At 33.6% G+C, this 18,706-nt stretch overlaps 1 protein-coding gene across 1 annotated transcript; it reads left to right on the top strand.

The window, feature by feature from the left end:
• Positions 1–5,332: 5,332 nt before the first annotated feature.
• On the top strand, positions 5,333–10,057 carry PEX6 (peroxin 6). Its single transcript, XM_079013414.1, has 15 exons — positions 5,333–5,793; positions 6,192–6,809; positions 6,885–7,270; positions 7,376–7,556; positions 7,641–7,823; positions 7,903–8,112; positions 8,194–8,265; positions 8,349–8,435; positions 8,512–8,634; positions 8,707–8,817; positions 8,938–8,976; positions 9,051–9,172; positions 9,254–9,398; positions 9,641–9,721; positions 9,891–10,057. The coding sequence occupies exons 1-15, from the start codon at positions 5,503–5,505 to the stop codon at positions 9,987–9,989; spliced, it is 2,748 nt and encodes a 915-aa protein (XP_078869540.1). The 5' UTR covers positions 5,333–5,502; the 3' UTR covers positions 9,990–10,057.
• The last annotated feature ends 8,649 nt before the right edge of the window (positions 10,058–18,706 follow it).

Genomic DNA, 18,706 nt, shown 5'->3' with positions numbered 1-18,706 from the left:
TCTTAATTTTCTTATGGATATATTTATTTTTTTGTTGCATAAATTTGTAAGAATCTTCTAGTTTTTATAATTGTTTTGCATTAAATTCAAAACGAGTATATTAATAGGCTTTGTTAGACTGTGAATGTAATATTTAAGTTCCTAATACATGACTTTATCTACAGATCTGATTTGAAATAAATGAGGGCTATTATGTTGATACAAGTGGTTGGTGGTTGCATGTGGTGGTAGAGTTTGAGTTGCTAGCTTCTATGAATTAGTGAATTATTATAAAACAGTTTGTATCAAGTTGTGAATTTTTGTATTAAACTGTAAAGGAACTGTGTAAAGTTGTATTTTATATAAGTTTTGTGTCAAAATATAAGCATATACCAATGAAGATATTAGACTGTAAAAATTATAAGTTTGCCCTTTTCGTACCAAAAACAAAAAAAATTAGGATTTTAACATACTTAATAAGAGTATTTTGTAAATATTTATTAATTAATTGGGGTTCTTAGAGTTCTTAATCTTTTATGGTTCTCATTTGAACCACTCCATATATATATATATATATATATATATATATATATATATATATATATATATAGAGAGAGAGAGAGAGAGAGAGGAGGGTTCAATTGAGAAAAAAAAGGTTGAGAATGGGGGAATCATTCTCAGCCACTCATTTTTTTTTTGCCTCAAAAACCTCCGTCGTACCAGCAGAAATGGGAAAGGAATAGACATGTGTTTTCCAACAAAACATGTTTTCTTAAACTATGCTAATCATTACCTTAATATATACAAAAACATAGTTTTTTCGTTTTTTTAATTTTTAAGAAGCTGTTTTTATCGAAAAATGATTTTAAATATACCAAAATTCATGATTTTTTATTTTCTACAAATAGACATCCATATTGATATAGTTTTAAGATAAAATATTTTTTTTTATATTTTCAGCTATCGTTATTCATAAGTGAATAAAAATGAATCAGGTTTTTACTACAGTACATTCGTTATTCAGTTATGAATAAAAACTATGATTATTATTATTATTATTATTATTTACAATTTAAGTATCATTCATATATGAATATAACATATAATAAACATAGTATATTCATATTTAAATATTAGACGATGCATTCACTTATGAATATTACATAGTATATTCACTTGTGAATATTAGATGGTATATTCACTTATGAATATTAGATAATATTTTCATATCTGAATATTACAGAGTATTACATGGTATATCACATGTGAATATTACATAGTATATTTATTTGTGAATATTAGATGATATATTCACTTATGAATATTACACAATATATTCACACATGAATATTACACAGTATATTCATTTGTGAATATTAGATGATATATTCACTTATGAATATTACACAGTATATTCACAAATGAATATTACACAGTATATTCACATATGAATATTATAATGTATTTTCACAAATATATATAATTTTTATATGTTATTCACATATGAATAACATACAAACTTTCCTGTTAAATGATCCAACCAAACACACCATACATTTCTATCCAAACAAGATTAAACAATAGCAAACAAACATCCATGAAATCATTGTCATCTGTTTTCTTTCCTGTAAAATGAAACAAACCAAAATCCCTTCGTTATCGTTGATTTCCAGTCAAACCCTTTTCTCCATCTGTTCATGATGAACACACCAAACCTGATCAAATCCTTTTCCCCCATCTACTCACCCGTTGAACATCGATCACCCAAACACCCACCTAACTGATTTACAATCAAAATAAAAGAAACGAGAAGAGGACCGTACCAATTGAAGCAGCAACTGCCCCATCGAGATCCTTCAGCACTTCCCGTCGATTACCACAGCCAAAAGCCACCATCTTCTAGACTATTTCCGTCGATTGGAACCTAGGTTTCCCTTTATGCCTTGGCTCGTTGACCCACTAACACCGATGCCATCTTCCCTCGCCTCCCTCTCTCTTCATTTCTCGCCGGAAGGAAGCAAATGAGAGGCAGCGGACGTCCGACCCAATCTCCTAGCAAAACCAAACCCTCGCTTTTGGCTTCTTTCCGATCGCAATCTCCTAGCAAAACCAAACACCTCCTCCTTTGGTCTAGTCAAAACCACGGAGACCATCTCGGTTTGCGAGTCGGGCGACGAACCTCCGTGCTTCTCCCCCTTAATCAGACGAAGACGAGCACCGGAGAATCTTCACCTTGGTCTCCTTTGTTGCCGACGACGGGAGGTGAACGAAGGGTTGCTGCAAAGCCCGTTGTGTTCGTTCATCGATTCGCTTCTCGTTTTCCTCTCGCCATCATCTGCTTCGTATCCCCTTTACGACTTTACCCGATCAAAAAAAATGGATTGATGATGGTTTAATCGAAGAAATCTGGATGATTGTTGAAAGTTGGAGAAGAAATTTGGATGATGAATGATGAATGGGTTTGAACTACAGATACATATTTGATATTAAAGGTTGTTCTCATATTTACAAGTCTGCCACCGTGTTTTTTTATGCTTGAATAAAATGAGTGGCTGAGAATGATTCCCTTATTCTCAACATTTTTTATTTTCTCAATTGAACCCACCTATATATATATATATATATATATATATATATATATATATATATATATATATATATATAGACTTAGGTTCAAATGTTTTCACTATCTATTGTGTGCATGTATGATTAATTCTGGACCAATCATTTTAGTTATTTTAAGAAAGTAATTAATGCATATTAAATGTTGAAGATGTAATTAATATTCATTTTATCTTCAACATGTAATATGCATTAATTACTTTCTTAAAATAACTAAAATGATTGGTCCAGAATCAATCATACATGCACATAATAGATAGTGAAAACAAAATAACCTAACCCTATATATATATATATATATATATATATATATATATATAGAGAGAGAGAGAGAGAGAGAAAGAGAGAGTTAGGTTCAAATGCTTTTAGCAAATAGTGTGTGACTAAATGCACCAATGAGAATTCAAGAATAATAAATCATTAAATAAATTAAAAAAGGGTATAATGGTAAACTTCCTATATCTAATTATGGTAAAAAAATAATTCAATGAATATTTCCTTAATTAGTTTAACCCTACAAAGCCCACATCCCTAACCTTAAAAAGTACGGCGGCTTCCTTAAATCATCAATATCTCAGTTCCTCCTTTCCACCAGAAATCATCGATACCTTAATTCCTCATTTCCACCAGAAATCGATTCTTTCACAGTTGCATGTTCGTCGGCCTATTATCATCGGAAAGAGGCTAGAAGTGAGGGTTCGGTGGTGCTGGTGGATCGCTAGCGTAGGTGATGGAAGGAGGCCGACAGCGCAGGTTTGCTCCCCTCGGCTCCATTCTTCTTCTGGTCCGATTGTCTTGAAACACAAGGGTGGTTGCAAATTGGGAGTTGTAAGGCGACAGTAAGTCGTATGGGGTGGTGACAATCGGCAGGTAGGTGGAATCGGTGATGGAGGAAGCTGTTCAACAATGATTCAATCAATAGGTAAAGGCTCCTTCGTTTCTTTTTGTTCTTGTTTGATTTGGCAGAATTACATAGGTGTTCATTTGATTAAGAATCGATGGATGTTTGTAGAAATGCCTCAAAGAGAATTTGGCAGCTTTGTTGTAGAAATGGCCTGAAAGAAATTTTGATTTCTATGTTGCACGCCAGGTGTTTGTAGAAATGCCTCAAAGAGTATTTCTTTTATTTTCTTCATTAAACCTTTTGATATGTTTTTTTGTTGTTTTATTAACTCCTTATGTGTTAATTACCTGAGTAACATCAATCTTTGCTATTGGTATTTGATTTTTTTAATCAATTTAGGGTGAAGATTTGATTAAGGGTTTTTAAGAGATTTTCACAAATTTGAGACATTTTAGAACTTAAACATTGTATGAATGAGAAAACTCTTCTCAAAAGCATTTGTAATCACCTAATTAAATAAGCAATATCTGGAAAATATCAAAATCTAACCTTCTAATATTTGAAAATTATTAAACTTAACATGTTCCACTGTTCATGATTTTATAATCTTGATTTAGTAGCAAATTTTATGTAATCTATCAGAATATATTCTATGTATTCTTCTAGAATATATAAAATGCTAGGAATTGCAAGTAACATTATAGTAATTCTGACAGAATGCATTTATACATTCTATGCTTTAGAATGTTTATATATAGAGAAATACGATTGCAAATGGAAAATCACATGCTTTTAATTCTTTATAGTGGCATGTAAAGTCATAATTAGCAGATTTTATTCTATGTATTCTGCGAGATTGTATTTTATGTATTATGCAAGATTATGTTTTGTATATTCTACCGAAATGAATTATATGTATTCTCCCAGAATGTATAAATTAATAGGAATTGCAAGCAACATGTTTTTAACCATTATTAGTTTTTGTTGCATTTGTGATAGGAATGATCGGAAGAATGGCTTGAAGACCTGATGAGAATGACTTGAAGAATGAGCCAAAGATTGATGACACTCACAGTTTAAGAATGTTTTTATTTTTAAGAATTACACTTGTATTTATTCATTAACTGTATATTCAAGAATGCTGATTTTTTATGATATTCTTTTAGAATATGTATAAATATATTACAATGTAGAAGGCTATTAGTATGTAAGAATATGTATGAATTTGTATTTAAGTTCGAATGTATATGAAAATATTAAAATGTTGTTATTCTTCAACTAAGAGTTCAAGAATTCTGTTATTCTTCGTTAATATTCTACTAGAATTAAACTCTGAAAGAACATCATTCAAACAAAAATCCATTCTGACGGAATAAAATCGGTTATGTTTACAAATTATGTTTAGAATTAATTTAAATTAATTTAAAAAATTCAGATTTTAAAATTAGAAGTGTTAATGATCCCTTAAAATCCGAAAATTACCTTTTTTAAAATATGTTAATTGACCAAAATACCATTTTTATGAAATTTGTGTGATTATATGGTACATACTACTCTATTATAATATCATAGACCCTCAGATCATAATCATTGATTTTATTCATCCGGTGGTCCAGATCTGTGCATTCTGGCACACAATAGTTAGTAAAAACAAAATAACCTAACTATATATATATATATATATATATATATATATATATATATATATATATATATATATATATATATATATATATATTATTCCACCGGAATTTAGTTGTTGCATTGTTGGAATGGAGTTGAAGACCAAAAAAGAGGGCCTCTTTTTATAAGCCCAATTTCCACTAATATACGCTCGTCCATGGCAAAGCGTTGGGGGCCTCTCCCCCCACATCCAGCTAAGTGCGCCCCCCTGATTGTTGATGACGTTGAAATTATTCAGTTATGGCGTCAACGTCCTCCGAATGGATTTTCTTGACTTGCGCAATAAACCCTTGTTTATAGATGATTTTCTGTCTCTGTTTCCTCACTACAGTTCAATTGGTGTTCTGTAGTTGCTAGGTTCTCACAGAGCTTAAATGGTGGGGAGAAGGAAGCCTCTCGTGCTTTCTTCTACAAAATCACTTCTCAATTCCGTGCTCAATTCATCCCATAAAGAAAAAATAAATGGAATTGACGGTGCTTTGGTTAACAAATACTCCCTCGGCGACGGCGATGGCGATGCACCGACTATGTTGCAATTGCGTGCGGGTATTCTTAGGTTGTCTGAGGACAAATTAGGCAAGAAGGTGGCTTCTCTAGACGATGCTGCCTTGATTGGACTTTCTACATCGCTTCTCAAAAGGCTACTGATTACCTCCGGTTCACTGGTAATTTAATCATTCTCTTATTCATTCTTTTGAACCTTTGAAAGTGTGAAATAAGATCGAAGAAAAAGATGACGATTTCATGATTTTAAATCTCCAATGGTTTCATAAGGATCATTATTGGCTGTTTTTCAGCAGATGCACCATGATATTTAAGAGAGAAATTTTTGTTTTGTTATAAGTCTAGCGGTTAGAGATATCAGAGCCATAAACTGAGTTAAAATTCAGCTTTAGTTGTCTGCATACCAATTAGTTTGTACAATGTTCAAAGTCCTGCATCAGATGTCTAAGTTTTAAACTTGTTCTTTTAGTGCAACTTTTAGTTCTAATTTCTTAGGATTTTTTCTGCAGCATTAGTTGTTTTCTCCTGTTCACCTTTTTGTTCTATGTTTTATGTTTAGGTAATTGTTAAAAATGTGGATTCCCAGATACAAAGAATCAGTCAAGTTGTGGCTCTTGATCCTCCCAGTGTTCATGATATCACATCTCACAACGAATCACTCTCATATGATTCTTCATATGCAATGCTTGCATTTCCTTCATGTAGTTTCCCTACAATTAATCATGTTCCATTGGCTACAGAAGTTGCTTATGTCTCTCCTCTTTTAGCATTTAATCTTGGTTTGCATACCTCATGCTTGAGACTGCTTCTTCACCATGGAGAAACAAAATTGGCTTCTTTATTTGAGACTAAACAAGAAAACGAACCGAATGAGGACTTCTCTATTAACCTAGATATTGAGCCTTTGACAAAATCACCAAGATATGCCTCACATTTGAGGGTATCTTTTGTAAAGATACCAGAATGTGGTACCATTGGTTCTCTTGTAGGAACTTCATCCATTGAAACTGAAAATCGTCAGGAAAAGATCGATCTGGCCTTAAATGAGTACTTTTCCATAGATAGATGTCTTGCCAGAGGTGATGTTTTCAGTATCTGCATCAATTGGAACTGCAAATCAGCCATATGCATTCCTTGTAGCCAAACGAAACAAAATGATACCAATCTATACTTTAAGGTATTCCATTTTTTCTGTGCTTTCCAACATCTTTACACAGTACCACATATCAAATAATCTGGCTCGTGTCCTTAGGTGGTTGCAATGGAACCTTCAAATGAACCGATTCTTAGAATCAATCGTGCCCAAACTGCCCTTGTGCTTGCAGCAAGTACTCCATCTGCTCTTCCTCCGGATCTTTTACTTTCTGGATCAAGAGGTTTTGCACCTTTACATCAAGACACAGTAAAGACCCTGGCCTCTATTATCACACCAACGTTATGCCCATCAGCACTTTCATCAAAATTCAGGGTTGCTGTTCTTTTGTTTGGTTTACCTGGTTGTGGGAAAAGGACTGTTGTAAAGCATGTTGCTTCTCAACTTGGGCTGCATGTGGTTGAGTATAGTTGTCATGATTTACTTGCATCTTCAGAGAGGAAGGCTTCTTCCATGTTGGCTCAAGCTTTCAGTGCAGCTCGTAGGTATTTACAACCATAATGATGTGAAATGATCTACTTTCTTGTTACGTGTTTCATAGTAAAATAATTCCTGATAATATGTGTATGACTGTGTTTGTGTTATTGCAGATATGCACCAACTATTCTTCTGCTGCGCCATTTTGATGCTTTCAGCAATTTGAGCTCTAATGATGGTTCACAAAATGATCAAGTTGGTATGAATTCTGAAGTTGCATCTGTCATCAGGGAATTCACCGAGCCATCTAGACAAGCTGATGATTATGAAGATGAAGAAGAAGAAGAAGCAGAGGTTGATGTTTTCAGATGATGATTTCTGCCATAAAAATATGCCAATTATCCATTGGCTGCTCACTGTTTTACTCTCATTATGCAGCATATGAATATGATTAATACCCATCCCGTGCTGCTAGTTGCAGCTGCTGATAACTCTGAAGGGTTGCCACCTACAATTAGGCGTTGTTTCAGCCATGAAATGAAAATGGGAGCTTTGACCGAAGACCAGAGAGTCGAAATGCTATCCCAGTCACTTCACCTTATCCCTGAATTGGTTCCAGATGTAAGTAAGAATAAGAATATTTTACTGTATACATATATATTTATCTTAAAATCTAATGAATGATGTAAGCTCCTTGCAGACTTGTACAGAGGATGTTGTAAAAGATATGGTTGGACAGACATCAGGTTTCATGCCAAGGGATATTAGGGCTTTAGTTGCTGATGCTGGTTCAAGTTTGATTCCTATTAATGGCAGTAGCTTTGAGAAGTTGGGTGACAGCAAAGAATTCATGGTCAAAGCTTTGGAGCGGTCAAAGAAAAGGAATGCATCGGCTTTGGGGACTCCCAAGGTGTGTAAAATAAAAAATGGTTGTGTTGCTAAGATCAATACTAAGTTTGAGTTGTTTGTGTGTGTGTGTGTGTGTGTGTAGGTCCCTAATGTTAAGTGGGAGGATGTTGGTGGGCTGGAAGATGTGAAAAAATCTATTCTTGATACAGTTCAGGTACATAGGAATGGAATCTTGAATTCCGGTTGCTTATAGTAAGCTTTGGCTTAAGTTGTGACTTATTGGTAATGTATTTACAGCTCCCCCTTCTGCATAAAGATTTGTTTTCATCTGGGCTACGTAAGCGCTCTGGTGTTCTTCTTTATGGTCCTCCTGGTACAGGGAAAGTATGTTTATGTTATCACATTTATTTTGTGAATTATGTATTAAAAATTTATAATAATAATAATCTTTTTTTCACAGACGTTGCTGGCCAAAGCTGTTGCAACCGAATGTTCTCTTAATTTCTTAAGTGTCAAAGGGCCCGAATTAATCAACATGTACATTGGAGAGTCAGAGAAAAATGTACGCGACATATTTCAGAAGGTAAATTCTTCTATCCAATACATGTAGTTGGTAAATAAATAAATAAAATCATGAGAATGGGGTGTTTTGCAGGCTCGAGCAGCCCGTCCATGTGTCATCTTCTTTGATGAACTGGATTCTCTTGCTCCAGCCAGAGGTGCTTCCGGTGATTCTGGTGGAGTTATGGATCGTGTAGTTTCTCAGGTGAATTCTTACTTTCATTATATTTTTATAGGCATGGAACCCCTTTCTCCTGCCATCAACATGGGACTTTCAGTCAAATTATCTCAACAGTGAATGCTTATTTTGGTTTTGTGTTATCAGATGCTTGCAGAGATCGATGGCCTGAATGATTCATCCCAAGTATGCTGCTACTGCTACATACTTCATAGTACCTGTTTTCTTCATCATGATTTATCAAATTTCTAATATTTTAGGACTTATTCATAATTGGAGCAAGCAATAGACCAGATCTTATAGATGCAGCACTTTTAAGGCCTGGTCGTTTTGATAAGCTACTGTATGTTGGAGTCAATTCAGACCCATCTTATCGGGAGAGGTTGGTTGCTTGCTTGCTTATATTTCTTCTAAAGAATCTAAATCTCATAAAGATTTCCACAATGAATTGTAAAATTTTTAGGGTTCTAAAAGCACTGACCAGGAAATTTAAGTTGCATGAAGACGTGAATCTATATGAAATAGCAAAGAAATGTCCCCCAAATTTTACTGGTGCAGACATGTATGCCTTGTGTGCAGATGCTTGGTTCCATGCTGCAAGGCGCAAGGTCAGATTTCTTACCTTATTCCCTTATTTATATCCAGACTTTGAACTTGCAACTGCTTTTTTCTACAATAAACAGCTAAGATAAATATGTGAAAGATTGATGTGTAAAAACATTAAACGAAATTCTTGTTAAGTCATATTGTCTATATTAAGTGAAAAAGAAACAATCATGTATAGCTGTCTAGATTAAGTGCGCAACCCATTAATTTAAAAAAAAAAAAAAACCCGTCTTCTTAATTGTAGGTTTTAGACGCTGATGCAGACCCAACTTCCATGAAGGATGAAGTCGATTCTGTGGTTGTTGAATATGAAGATTTTGTGATGGTATGTTTATCAATGTCAAAAGATTTGGGTTGGGTTGACCCAACATAGCTTTTTTTGTTTTCTAATTTCGTAATTTCGTAAATAAGTAATGTATAATGTGAATACAAAAATCAACATGTTAAGTTAAAACCAATATTGATTAGTAATCCGATTCTTCTGAATTTTGCAGGTGTTAGTAGAGCTCTCTCCCTCACTTTCTCTAGCCGAGCTCAGAAAATATGAGTTACTCAGAGATCAATTTCAAGGAACCGGAACCTCTTCAAAATAAAAGTCCAAGTCTATTTTAAAATTATGTATGTATATTATTGCATTAAAGCTTTTGGTAAAGTTTCTTTCTTTTTTTTTTTTTTTTTTTTTTTTTTGGAAATGGTGGAATTATATTAAAAACCACTACCTAAAAAGGCAAAGGCAAAAGGCAGGGCAAAGAGAAAACAAAAAAAATACCAAATGTTGAAAGGACAAACACACCAATCAAACCAAATACAACTTCTATGTTTTACCCAACTAAACACCATGATAATGATATTATCCGTTAATTTCAAAGAAGAGATACACATTTTATTGAAAATCTTGTCATTCCGAGCCCGCCAAACACCCCAGAAATAACTGTAAATGATGGCAAGGAAAAGCTTTCATTTTTTTGGGTAGTTTCCCTAATGAGCAGCAAGGTTAACCAACTGATCCATCGATGAAGCAAGATTAAAGGAAATATTGCACCACTTAAAGATCTTTTTCAAAGTCTCATGAGCAAAAGTGCAACCAAGGAAAATGTGTTCCGCTTCATCCAACCCTGAATTACAACTGCAACATGTAACTGATGAGAAAGTGTCATCGCAGAGGGAATGTGATCCAAGCAAGCACGCCATGTGAAACATGTGACTTTTAAAGGAACCAATTTGATCCAAACAGTGGAGTTATTCATCGAAATAGTGAGTCTCAAGTCAATTAGACTACGAAGATCACTCACATAATTCCCTATCTGAAGAGAGATTTGATCTCCAAATATCACTTCCGTAAGAAACAACTGTAGACTCCAAATAGCTTTTTGAAGCGATTAACTCAACAATCTTGAGTTGACTACTAGGAGCTCTTTTCCAAATCCAATTGTCATGCCAAATGTCACACCCCCGAACCAGACGGCGGAAACGTCCGGGGGCTTGCGCGTGACTTCATCCTTGTAGTATCATCACATAGTTTATAAATGAAATATAACATCATCATCACCATACATGCAATATAACAACATACATTATTTATATCGAGTATTGTGTTTGAATATTACATGCCAAAATAATTAATGTATGATGAAATAAAATATAACAAAACATCCATTAGTTTATTCAACCCAACCTGCTTCAACGGTTTCCTGAAATACAAGTTAATTTAAAAAGGTCAACATAAAAATGTTGGTGAGTTCATAAGCATGTTTAAAAAAAATGATTTGTATAACTTTGTAGTCACAAGAAAATCCTGTATTTTCTTAAAATAGTTTAGTATGTTTGTGTCCGATCTTGTATTAATGCATGTGTGTTATTGTTTAATAGAATGCCAAAAGTAAATGAAGAGAATGTAAAGAGAATTCCCCTAGACAACCTATGTTGCCTGTAAAAGAGAATACTGGTATGTCAACCCCCTAGGTCGAGTACCGGCGTGAGTATGTTTCCAAGTAATCCAAAGAAGAAAAGAAAAGATGGGTCTCCTGTAAATTTATAATGTTAATTCCTCTAAGTGATTCGTTATAATCATACTAAATAATGACAATTTCGCCTGTCATGGCGTTGTTGGACGCCGACAGAATAGAATAAGGTTTTCGTCACCCTAGACTGATTTAGTCTAACTGTAGCGAACAACTCAGGTGTGGGGTGTCATCCCCGTATAGATCTATACACAAATCCCCGCTCTCCATCCAAGAGACTCTGGTTATAACTACATGCTACGATCGTACACTCAATAGGTGTCAACCGACATGTCTCACTAGATCCTTAATCTAAATTTATGCGAAGAAAAACATATAAAGCACACTCTAGGCCCAATGAATCATGTGAGTAAACAACTAAGGCTTACTAGATATGTAATTCATTTCAAGGCTCGAAAGCAATGAGATTATATAACATGGGCCCAAAATATATGTAAAATGACAACTAAGGCCCATTTCACATGTATGTTATTTACAGGCCTAAATAGCACATAAGGAGTATCCAAGGTCCGTCGAGCATGTTAGTGGGTCAATAAGACCTAATAAACATATAAAGAGTATTCAGGACCCATCAAGCACATAAATGGGCCACTAAGGCCCAATAACATTAGCTGGCAAAATTAACCCGTTTGTTAGTTTATTGTTTGTTTTTGTTCAATTATTTACCAAAATGACATAAAAGAGCACTTTTTGTAATCATATATATATGTTAACATGTCTAGATGTTTAAAGGTATGTATAAGTCATATAAACTTGCATCTAATAAAAGTATAAATACTTTTAGTAAGTTAAAAAAACAATTTTCTGATTTTTTGGCCTTTCTGTCCCTATTTTTAGAAAAATAGTAGAAAAATCATCATAAGTCGAAATATGGATCCGTAAACTCTGAGAGTTTGGAACATTAGTCTACGTTCTTCATAATTTTTAGTGATCTCAAACCTATGTGAAAATGTTCATCTTCACAGACTGGTCCGAAACCCTTCCTGAATGATAGACATTTTTGTAAAAATTGCCAAAAATTGTATGAATGCGTGAAAGTATTCATTTTAAAGGTATAAACCTGAACTTTTTACATGTAAAACAGTTTTGAAAAATATTACCATCAAGGTGGTCAAAATAGTCCGTAACTAGACCAAAACTTTTCTGTTAAAAGCTGATTTTTGAGTTTAGGTTATAGATTTTTGAACACAACACTTGTTTTTGCTATTTTGAGTGTATAAATCTAAGATCCACAAGTTTACATGACAACATATACTTGTCTCATAGTTTTTATGAAGATCTAAGTGATAAACTTCATATTTTTAGATTTATGAAGTAAACAACACATAATCACCAAATAAATCATGAAAAACACACATAGTCATGCATATACAAATAGATCTACACAAAACAACTTGTATTCTCCACCAAAACTTAGTAAAAACCAAAAATAAGGGGTATGAACTCACCTTGGTTTGATGATTTCAGTTTTGAAAGAAGGTAGGAGGAGATTTTAGCCCTAGCAAGTCCCCTTGAGTAAATCTCGAACTTATGGGGCTCTAAGAAGTGATTCCACGAATGACCCGTCTCCATAAGGAATTATGATCGACCTTATATCGCCAAATCCATTTGAGAAGGAGTGCCCAGTTTAAGGAACACAAAGAACCAACTCGCAAGCCTCCTTTTTCTTTGTCGCCTAAAACGACTTTCCAAGCAACCCGGTTTATCTTGTTTTTCTCATCACTGCCTCCCCCAAAAAATCGTCTTCTAAGCTTATCTGAAAGATCAATAATCGAACTTGGGGCTTTAAACATGGAAAAGAAACACAAAGGAAGACTCCCAAGAACCGAATTCACGAGAGTTAATCTCCCCCCCCCCCAAAAAAAAAAAAAAAAAGAGTCTTTGCCTTCCAAGAAGAAAGGCGATTATAAACCCTATCAATAATAGGCATCCAATTTCTCCTAAGAGCCATGTTAGCTCCAACCGGAACCCCTAAATACTTGAAAGGAAGGGATCCCACATCACAACTGAGAATCCGAGCACAATTTAAAACCTCGTTATCCGAAACGCCAATACCAAAAACATTTGACTTATGAAAGTTAACTTTTAGCCCGAAAGCTGCATGAAAACACCATAAAATACAAGCTAAATTTGCAAAGTTGGAACTTGACCAATTACCCAGAAAAGGGCATCGTCAGCGTAAAAGAGATGAGACATTAGAGGACCACCATTTGGAGATTGAATACCATGAAAAAGAGATTTATGACAAGCAAATATTTATGCAACATTGAGACCCTCCATGGAAATAATGAACAAAAAAGGCGAGAGGGGATTACCTTGACGAACACCTTTCGTAATAGGAAATTCCTTAATGGCTTATCCATTTATTAGAACTGAGGATCTGGCAGATGAGAGACACTCCTTGATCTAAAATCGTCATTTATCACTAAAGCCTATTTAAGACATCACCACATCCAAAAGCAACCAATTTATGGAATCGAAAGCCTTATCAAAGTCGACCTTCAGCAGGAACATTTTGTTTTTGGTCTTCTTAACCCAAGTCACCACTTCACTAATGATCAGGAATATTACGTTCCTCAGTGTAAGCCAATTGGATTTCATCAATCACATAACTAATCACCTTCTTTAATCTAGACGCAAGGACCTTTGCAATGATTTTATAGACACATCCGATGAGACCAATGAGCCTATAATCACTCAAGGAAAGTGGATCTTTGACTTTAGGAAGTAATGTAATAAAAGAAGTGGAAATACCCCCAACTCTTTCAAAATGCTTAACAAACCGCATGATATCATCTTGCATGATAGGTCAATAATGCTTGATGAATTTAAAAGAAAAACCATCCGGTCTCGGTGCCTTTTCATTCCCACAATTCCAAATGACATCTTTACCTTCATTTAGCTCAAAAGGTGATTCCAACCAGATCCTATCTGATAACCTCCTAAAACTTGCATTAGTAAAAGAAGGCCTATTGGAACGAGTTTCGTGGAACTTAGCTTCAAAGAAATTAAAGACTTCCGCCTTGATAGTCCCAACGTCAGTGAACCAATTGCCATTAATCACCAGCCCGTTTATAAGGGTTTTCCTGTTTTTTATTTTGAGTGAGCTATGGAAAAAAACTAGAGTTTTCATCCCTATCACTTAACCATTTAACTTTAGGTTTTATTTTTATTTATTTATTTATTTTTTTTGAATTAAATCAGACTTTTTTAGATTCTCTAACTCAATAATTTTAATTTTGCCCTCTTTTAATTTGAAAATCTCCGAATTACTCAGCTGCCTTTTACCAGCTTCCAAAACAAGATCATGTATCAACTTTTTAAGATCAACTAAAGCCATGCTTTCCTTCTCAAATTCAACCCTTCTGCAATTCTTAACAACATTTTTAACAAATGTTAATTTATCATAAAGATATTTGTCCGAGGCTCAACCGCCATTGAAATCCTCCCACGCCTTCAAAACAATTGTGTCACAATCATCCCTTTATAACCACGAGTTGTAAAATCTGAAGGGAGGAGCTCCAAAACTAATAAAGTGAGTACAAAGAAGGGATAATGACTTAAAAAGGTAATATATTCTTCGATTTGTACAAATTTGATCACTAAGTTTTTTTTTCGTCCACATTTACCCCTTCAACTTGTTAAACTGTACACATTCAGTCCTTATGACCGGTTACTCCAGGTTAACTGGGAAAAATGACTTAATAGGGCAATATATTTATCATTTTGTACACATTTAGTCGTTAATATTTTTGTACACATTTAGTCCTTAATATTTTTTTGTTTCAAAATAAGTCATTTTTGTTTTTGTACTCATTCAGTACTTATGAATGTGGGACAATCATTGATGAAGTGTGTGGGGTTGTTGATGTTTATGTGTAACGTCTCATTTTCACAACAAAAAAATTTCATTTTTAAATAAGGCAAAAGTCTCTAATTATAAATCTATTATTAAGAAAAAAATGTTTATTCCAAAATACATTTATTGAAAATCCGAGTAATATAAGAAACACGGAATCCTCAATACTATTCATGAGTGTGTAAAGTTATGACTTCGTCTTCCCACGATCAACGATAGAACCTGAAAACATAAACAATTGGGTAAGTACAAAGATTAGTGAGTTTCCCTCAAAATACCCGATACAACAAACATATTAGCATGCATAACGGACTCACACTCATCAGATTAGAATACCTTAGCCTAATCAGTCATCAGACTGAAATGTCAACATGCAACAGGTCCAATCAGTCATGGGACTGGAATCACCAAGGTTTGTTAGCATGCCGCCTTAACCCAACCACTTCTCGAGCCTCTGTGGCTACGACTTACAGCCGACCCACACCAGGTATCTTGTCCTATAACATATAGCAGGACTACCTCAACCTATCCCACATAAGATGTCGCGATAAAAACCTAATGAAATCATTCATAAGTACTTAATGAGTACAGAAACAAAAATGACTTATTTTGTAACAAAAAAAATATTAAGGACTAAATGTGTACAAAGTGAGAAATATATTACCTTATTAAGTCCTTTTTACTGGCTAACCTGAAGTAGCCGTCATAATAACTAAATGTGTATAGTTTAACAAGTTAAATGAGTAAATGTGGACGAAAAAAAAAAAGTTAGAGACTAAGGGGGTGTTTGGCTTATCTTTTTGGGAGTCAAAAGTCATTTTGGCAAAAGTTACAAAAAGACAACATTTTCTGATTTTTCCAAAAAGTCGCTTTTCGTTGTATAAAAAATCAAAAAATAGCTTTTAAAATGGTGTTACCAAACATCTTTTGCATTCTATCTTTTTCAAAAAGAAATTTTGGCCCTCAAAAAATAAGCCAACCACCCTCTAAATATGTAAAAATCAAATAAAATATGAAAGGAGGAGCTCCAAAACTAATAAAGTGAGTACGAAGAACAACATGAGAATGATCCGGAAATATTGAAAATATAACTTCCAATATTTTGAATTTATGTACAATCAAATACGGTAATTTTTTACTATTGAAAAAAAAAAGTTGATTATAAAAAAAAAGTGTAAATAAATAACCAATAATAGTTCTATTAGGCATGTGGCCTTCTTTATAAGCACGTGCGTTAACATCCAAGTTGTCTTCATTCTTCAATAATTATACTATTGAGCTTATCACGTTGAAATTGACGATAGGAATTAATCAAAACCGTAAGTGCATTTAAGTCAAGCCAGAACTTTCTTAGCTCGTAACTTGGCTTACTAGGAAAAAAAAAATTGGCTTCCGACTTGTATATGGTCAACAACGTATTCAAGTGCATATATATATATATATATATATATATATATATATATATATATATATATATATATATATATATATATATATATATATATATATATATATATATATATATATATATATATATATATATATATATATATATCAGTGTTGCAGAAATCGGCATTGGCGGCCGATTAATCGACGATTAATCGTTTGACGGCCTCGAACCGATTACGATAAGAGTGTTTGGCGGAATTTGGTCAAAATCGGTCAAACTCGGACTTGGCGGTCCTCGGTGGTCACAAGCGGGAAATATTTAAAAAATTCAAATTTTTTTTTTAAATATTACACCAAAATTTTAAAATTTTAAGCTTTCTAATTTTAAAATATTATACTAAAATTTTTAAATTTTCCAAATACTTAATTTTTTAGGAAATATTAATTTTTTAAATAATTTAGGCTTTCTGATTAATTGCCGATTAATCCCCGCCGAGTCTGATTAATCGCTTATCGCCAGTCAACCACCGAGCTACTGTTGAACGATTTTTACAACCTTTATATATATATATATATATATATATATATATATATATATATATATATATATATATATATATATATATATATATATAATCATGTTTTTTGTTATTTTATTGTGTTGGGAAACTGTGAGAGTCGTGACTTCCCGGAATCATCAATGCACTTGGAACACCTATTTAGCATGTGTCCGTCAACATTCACATTCTTATCCCCTTATTCATAAATTTTGGCCCTATTGGCGTGTTTGTGTTTAGCTCTTTCATGGCTAATAAACAATAACTACAGAGTAAAGGAGTGTTAGTATGTATATAGGGAATTATGTCATAGTTTTTTGTTTTTTGGTTAATTTATTCCACAAAGTTGTTTTTAATACAGAATTTAAAATATGTACTAGCGAAGGAATCAAGAGTTTTGGAAAAGATATACTTTTACGCAATTGCTAGAAGGGATGTTCCTGAAAATAGGATGAGAAAAAGACTCAACTGAACCGAATTGAACTAGAATTGGAACTGAATTGGTTCACTGGTTCGGTTCACGGTTCTTGGCTTTCCCGTTTTTTGGTTTTCGGTTTTGCGGTCCGGTTCGGTACAATTCCGGACAACTAGGAGTGAGCAAAATACTTGTTGAAACAGAACCAAAACGGAATCAATTGAGAACCAAATATGTAGTTTGCTTCACTTCTCAGTTATTCTATATCTATAAATTTGGTTCTTATATCCATAAATGAATTGAAAATTGTCCCACAATAGAAAAGGATAATGAATCATGGTCTCCAAACACCAAAGGGAACAAAGGGCTCGTGCTTGAACTTACAAGCTTTAGCCTTTTGTTCAACTTTGTATGTCTTGCCTTCTAAATGTGGAGATGCTCACACGAAGATAACAAAAATGACTAATAAAGTGATAAAATGAGAAATATATATAACTCTATTAAGTTACTTTTTCCGGTTTACCTTGAGTAGCCGATCATAAGGAATAAATGTGTACAGTTTAAACAAGTTGAAATGAGTAAATATGGACGAAAAAAACTCAGTAAAAAAATGTGTACAAATCAAAATATATATTACCCTTTTAAATTGAAGGGGTAAATGTAGAGGAAAAAAACTCATGACTAAATATACAAATCAAAAAATATATTATATTTTTTAAATCATTATCCATTTTCTTTATTTTATGTTCAAATTATTCAATAACTACAATAATTTAATAATTCGGTTAGAAAATGAAAGTTTTTAGTTGGAATTTGGTTGTGGTTGAGGTTTCCATTACTGGAGGCATATGCTTCCTCCATCTTGGATAAGAAGCATCTTTGGATTCATTCGTATAAGAGTTCGATCAGTCAAAAAAGGATGTCATCATGTCCAAATCCTTCAATTTTCCCGAATATTCCATTTTTACCCTTTATGAATTATGAACTACCACCAAAAGACCAAAGTTACAATTATACATCTTTTTTGTATGCCCAAACCAAACTACACCGCAAAAAGTGAGCAATCTAG

Source organism: Lactuca serriola, chromosome 8 (assembly GCF_051521515.1).
Source record: "Lactuca serriola cultivar US96UC23 chromosome 8, Lser_US96UC23_V15, whole genome shotgun sequence".
In the NCBI taxonomy this organism is placed as follows: domain Eukaryota; kingdom Viridiplantae; phylum Streptophyta; class Magnoliopsida; order Asterales; family Asteraceae; genus Lactuca; species Lactuca serriola.
Note: the sequence above shows the minus strand (reverse complement) of the source record. Positions and strands in the feature narration are given on the sequence as shown.

What these genes read in the sequence shown, in the direction of transcription:
- PEX6 (XM_079013414.1), top strand. Translation starts at nt 5,503, where the DNA reads ATGGTGGGGAGAAGGAAGCCTCTCGTGCTTTCTTCTACAAAATCACTT. An exon ending in ATACCAATCTATACTTTAAG is followed by an intron (nt 6,810 to 6,884) that starts GTATTCCATTTT and finishes TCGTGTCCTTAG; the next exon opens with GTGGTTGCAATGGAACCTTC. An exon ending in GACCCATCTTATCGGGAGAG is followed by an intron (nt 9,173 to 9,253) that starts GTTGGTTGCTTG and finishes TAAAATTTTTAG; the next exon opens with GGTTCTAAAAGCACTGACCA.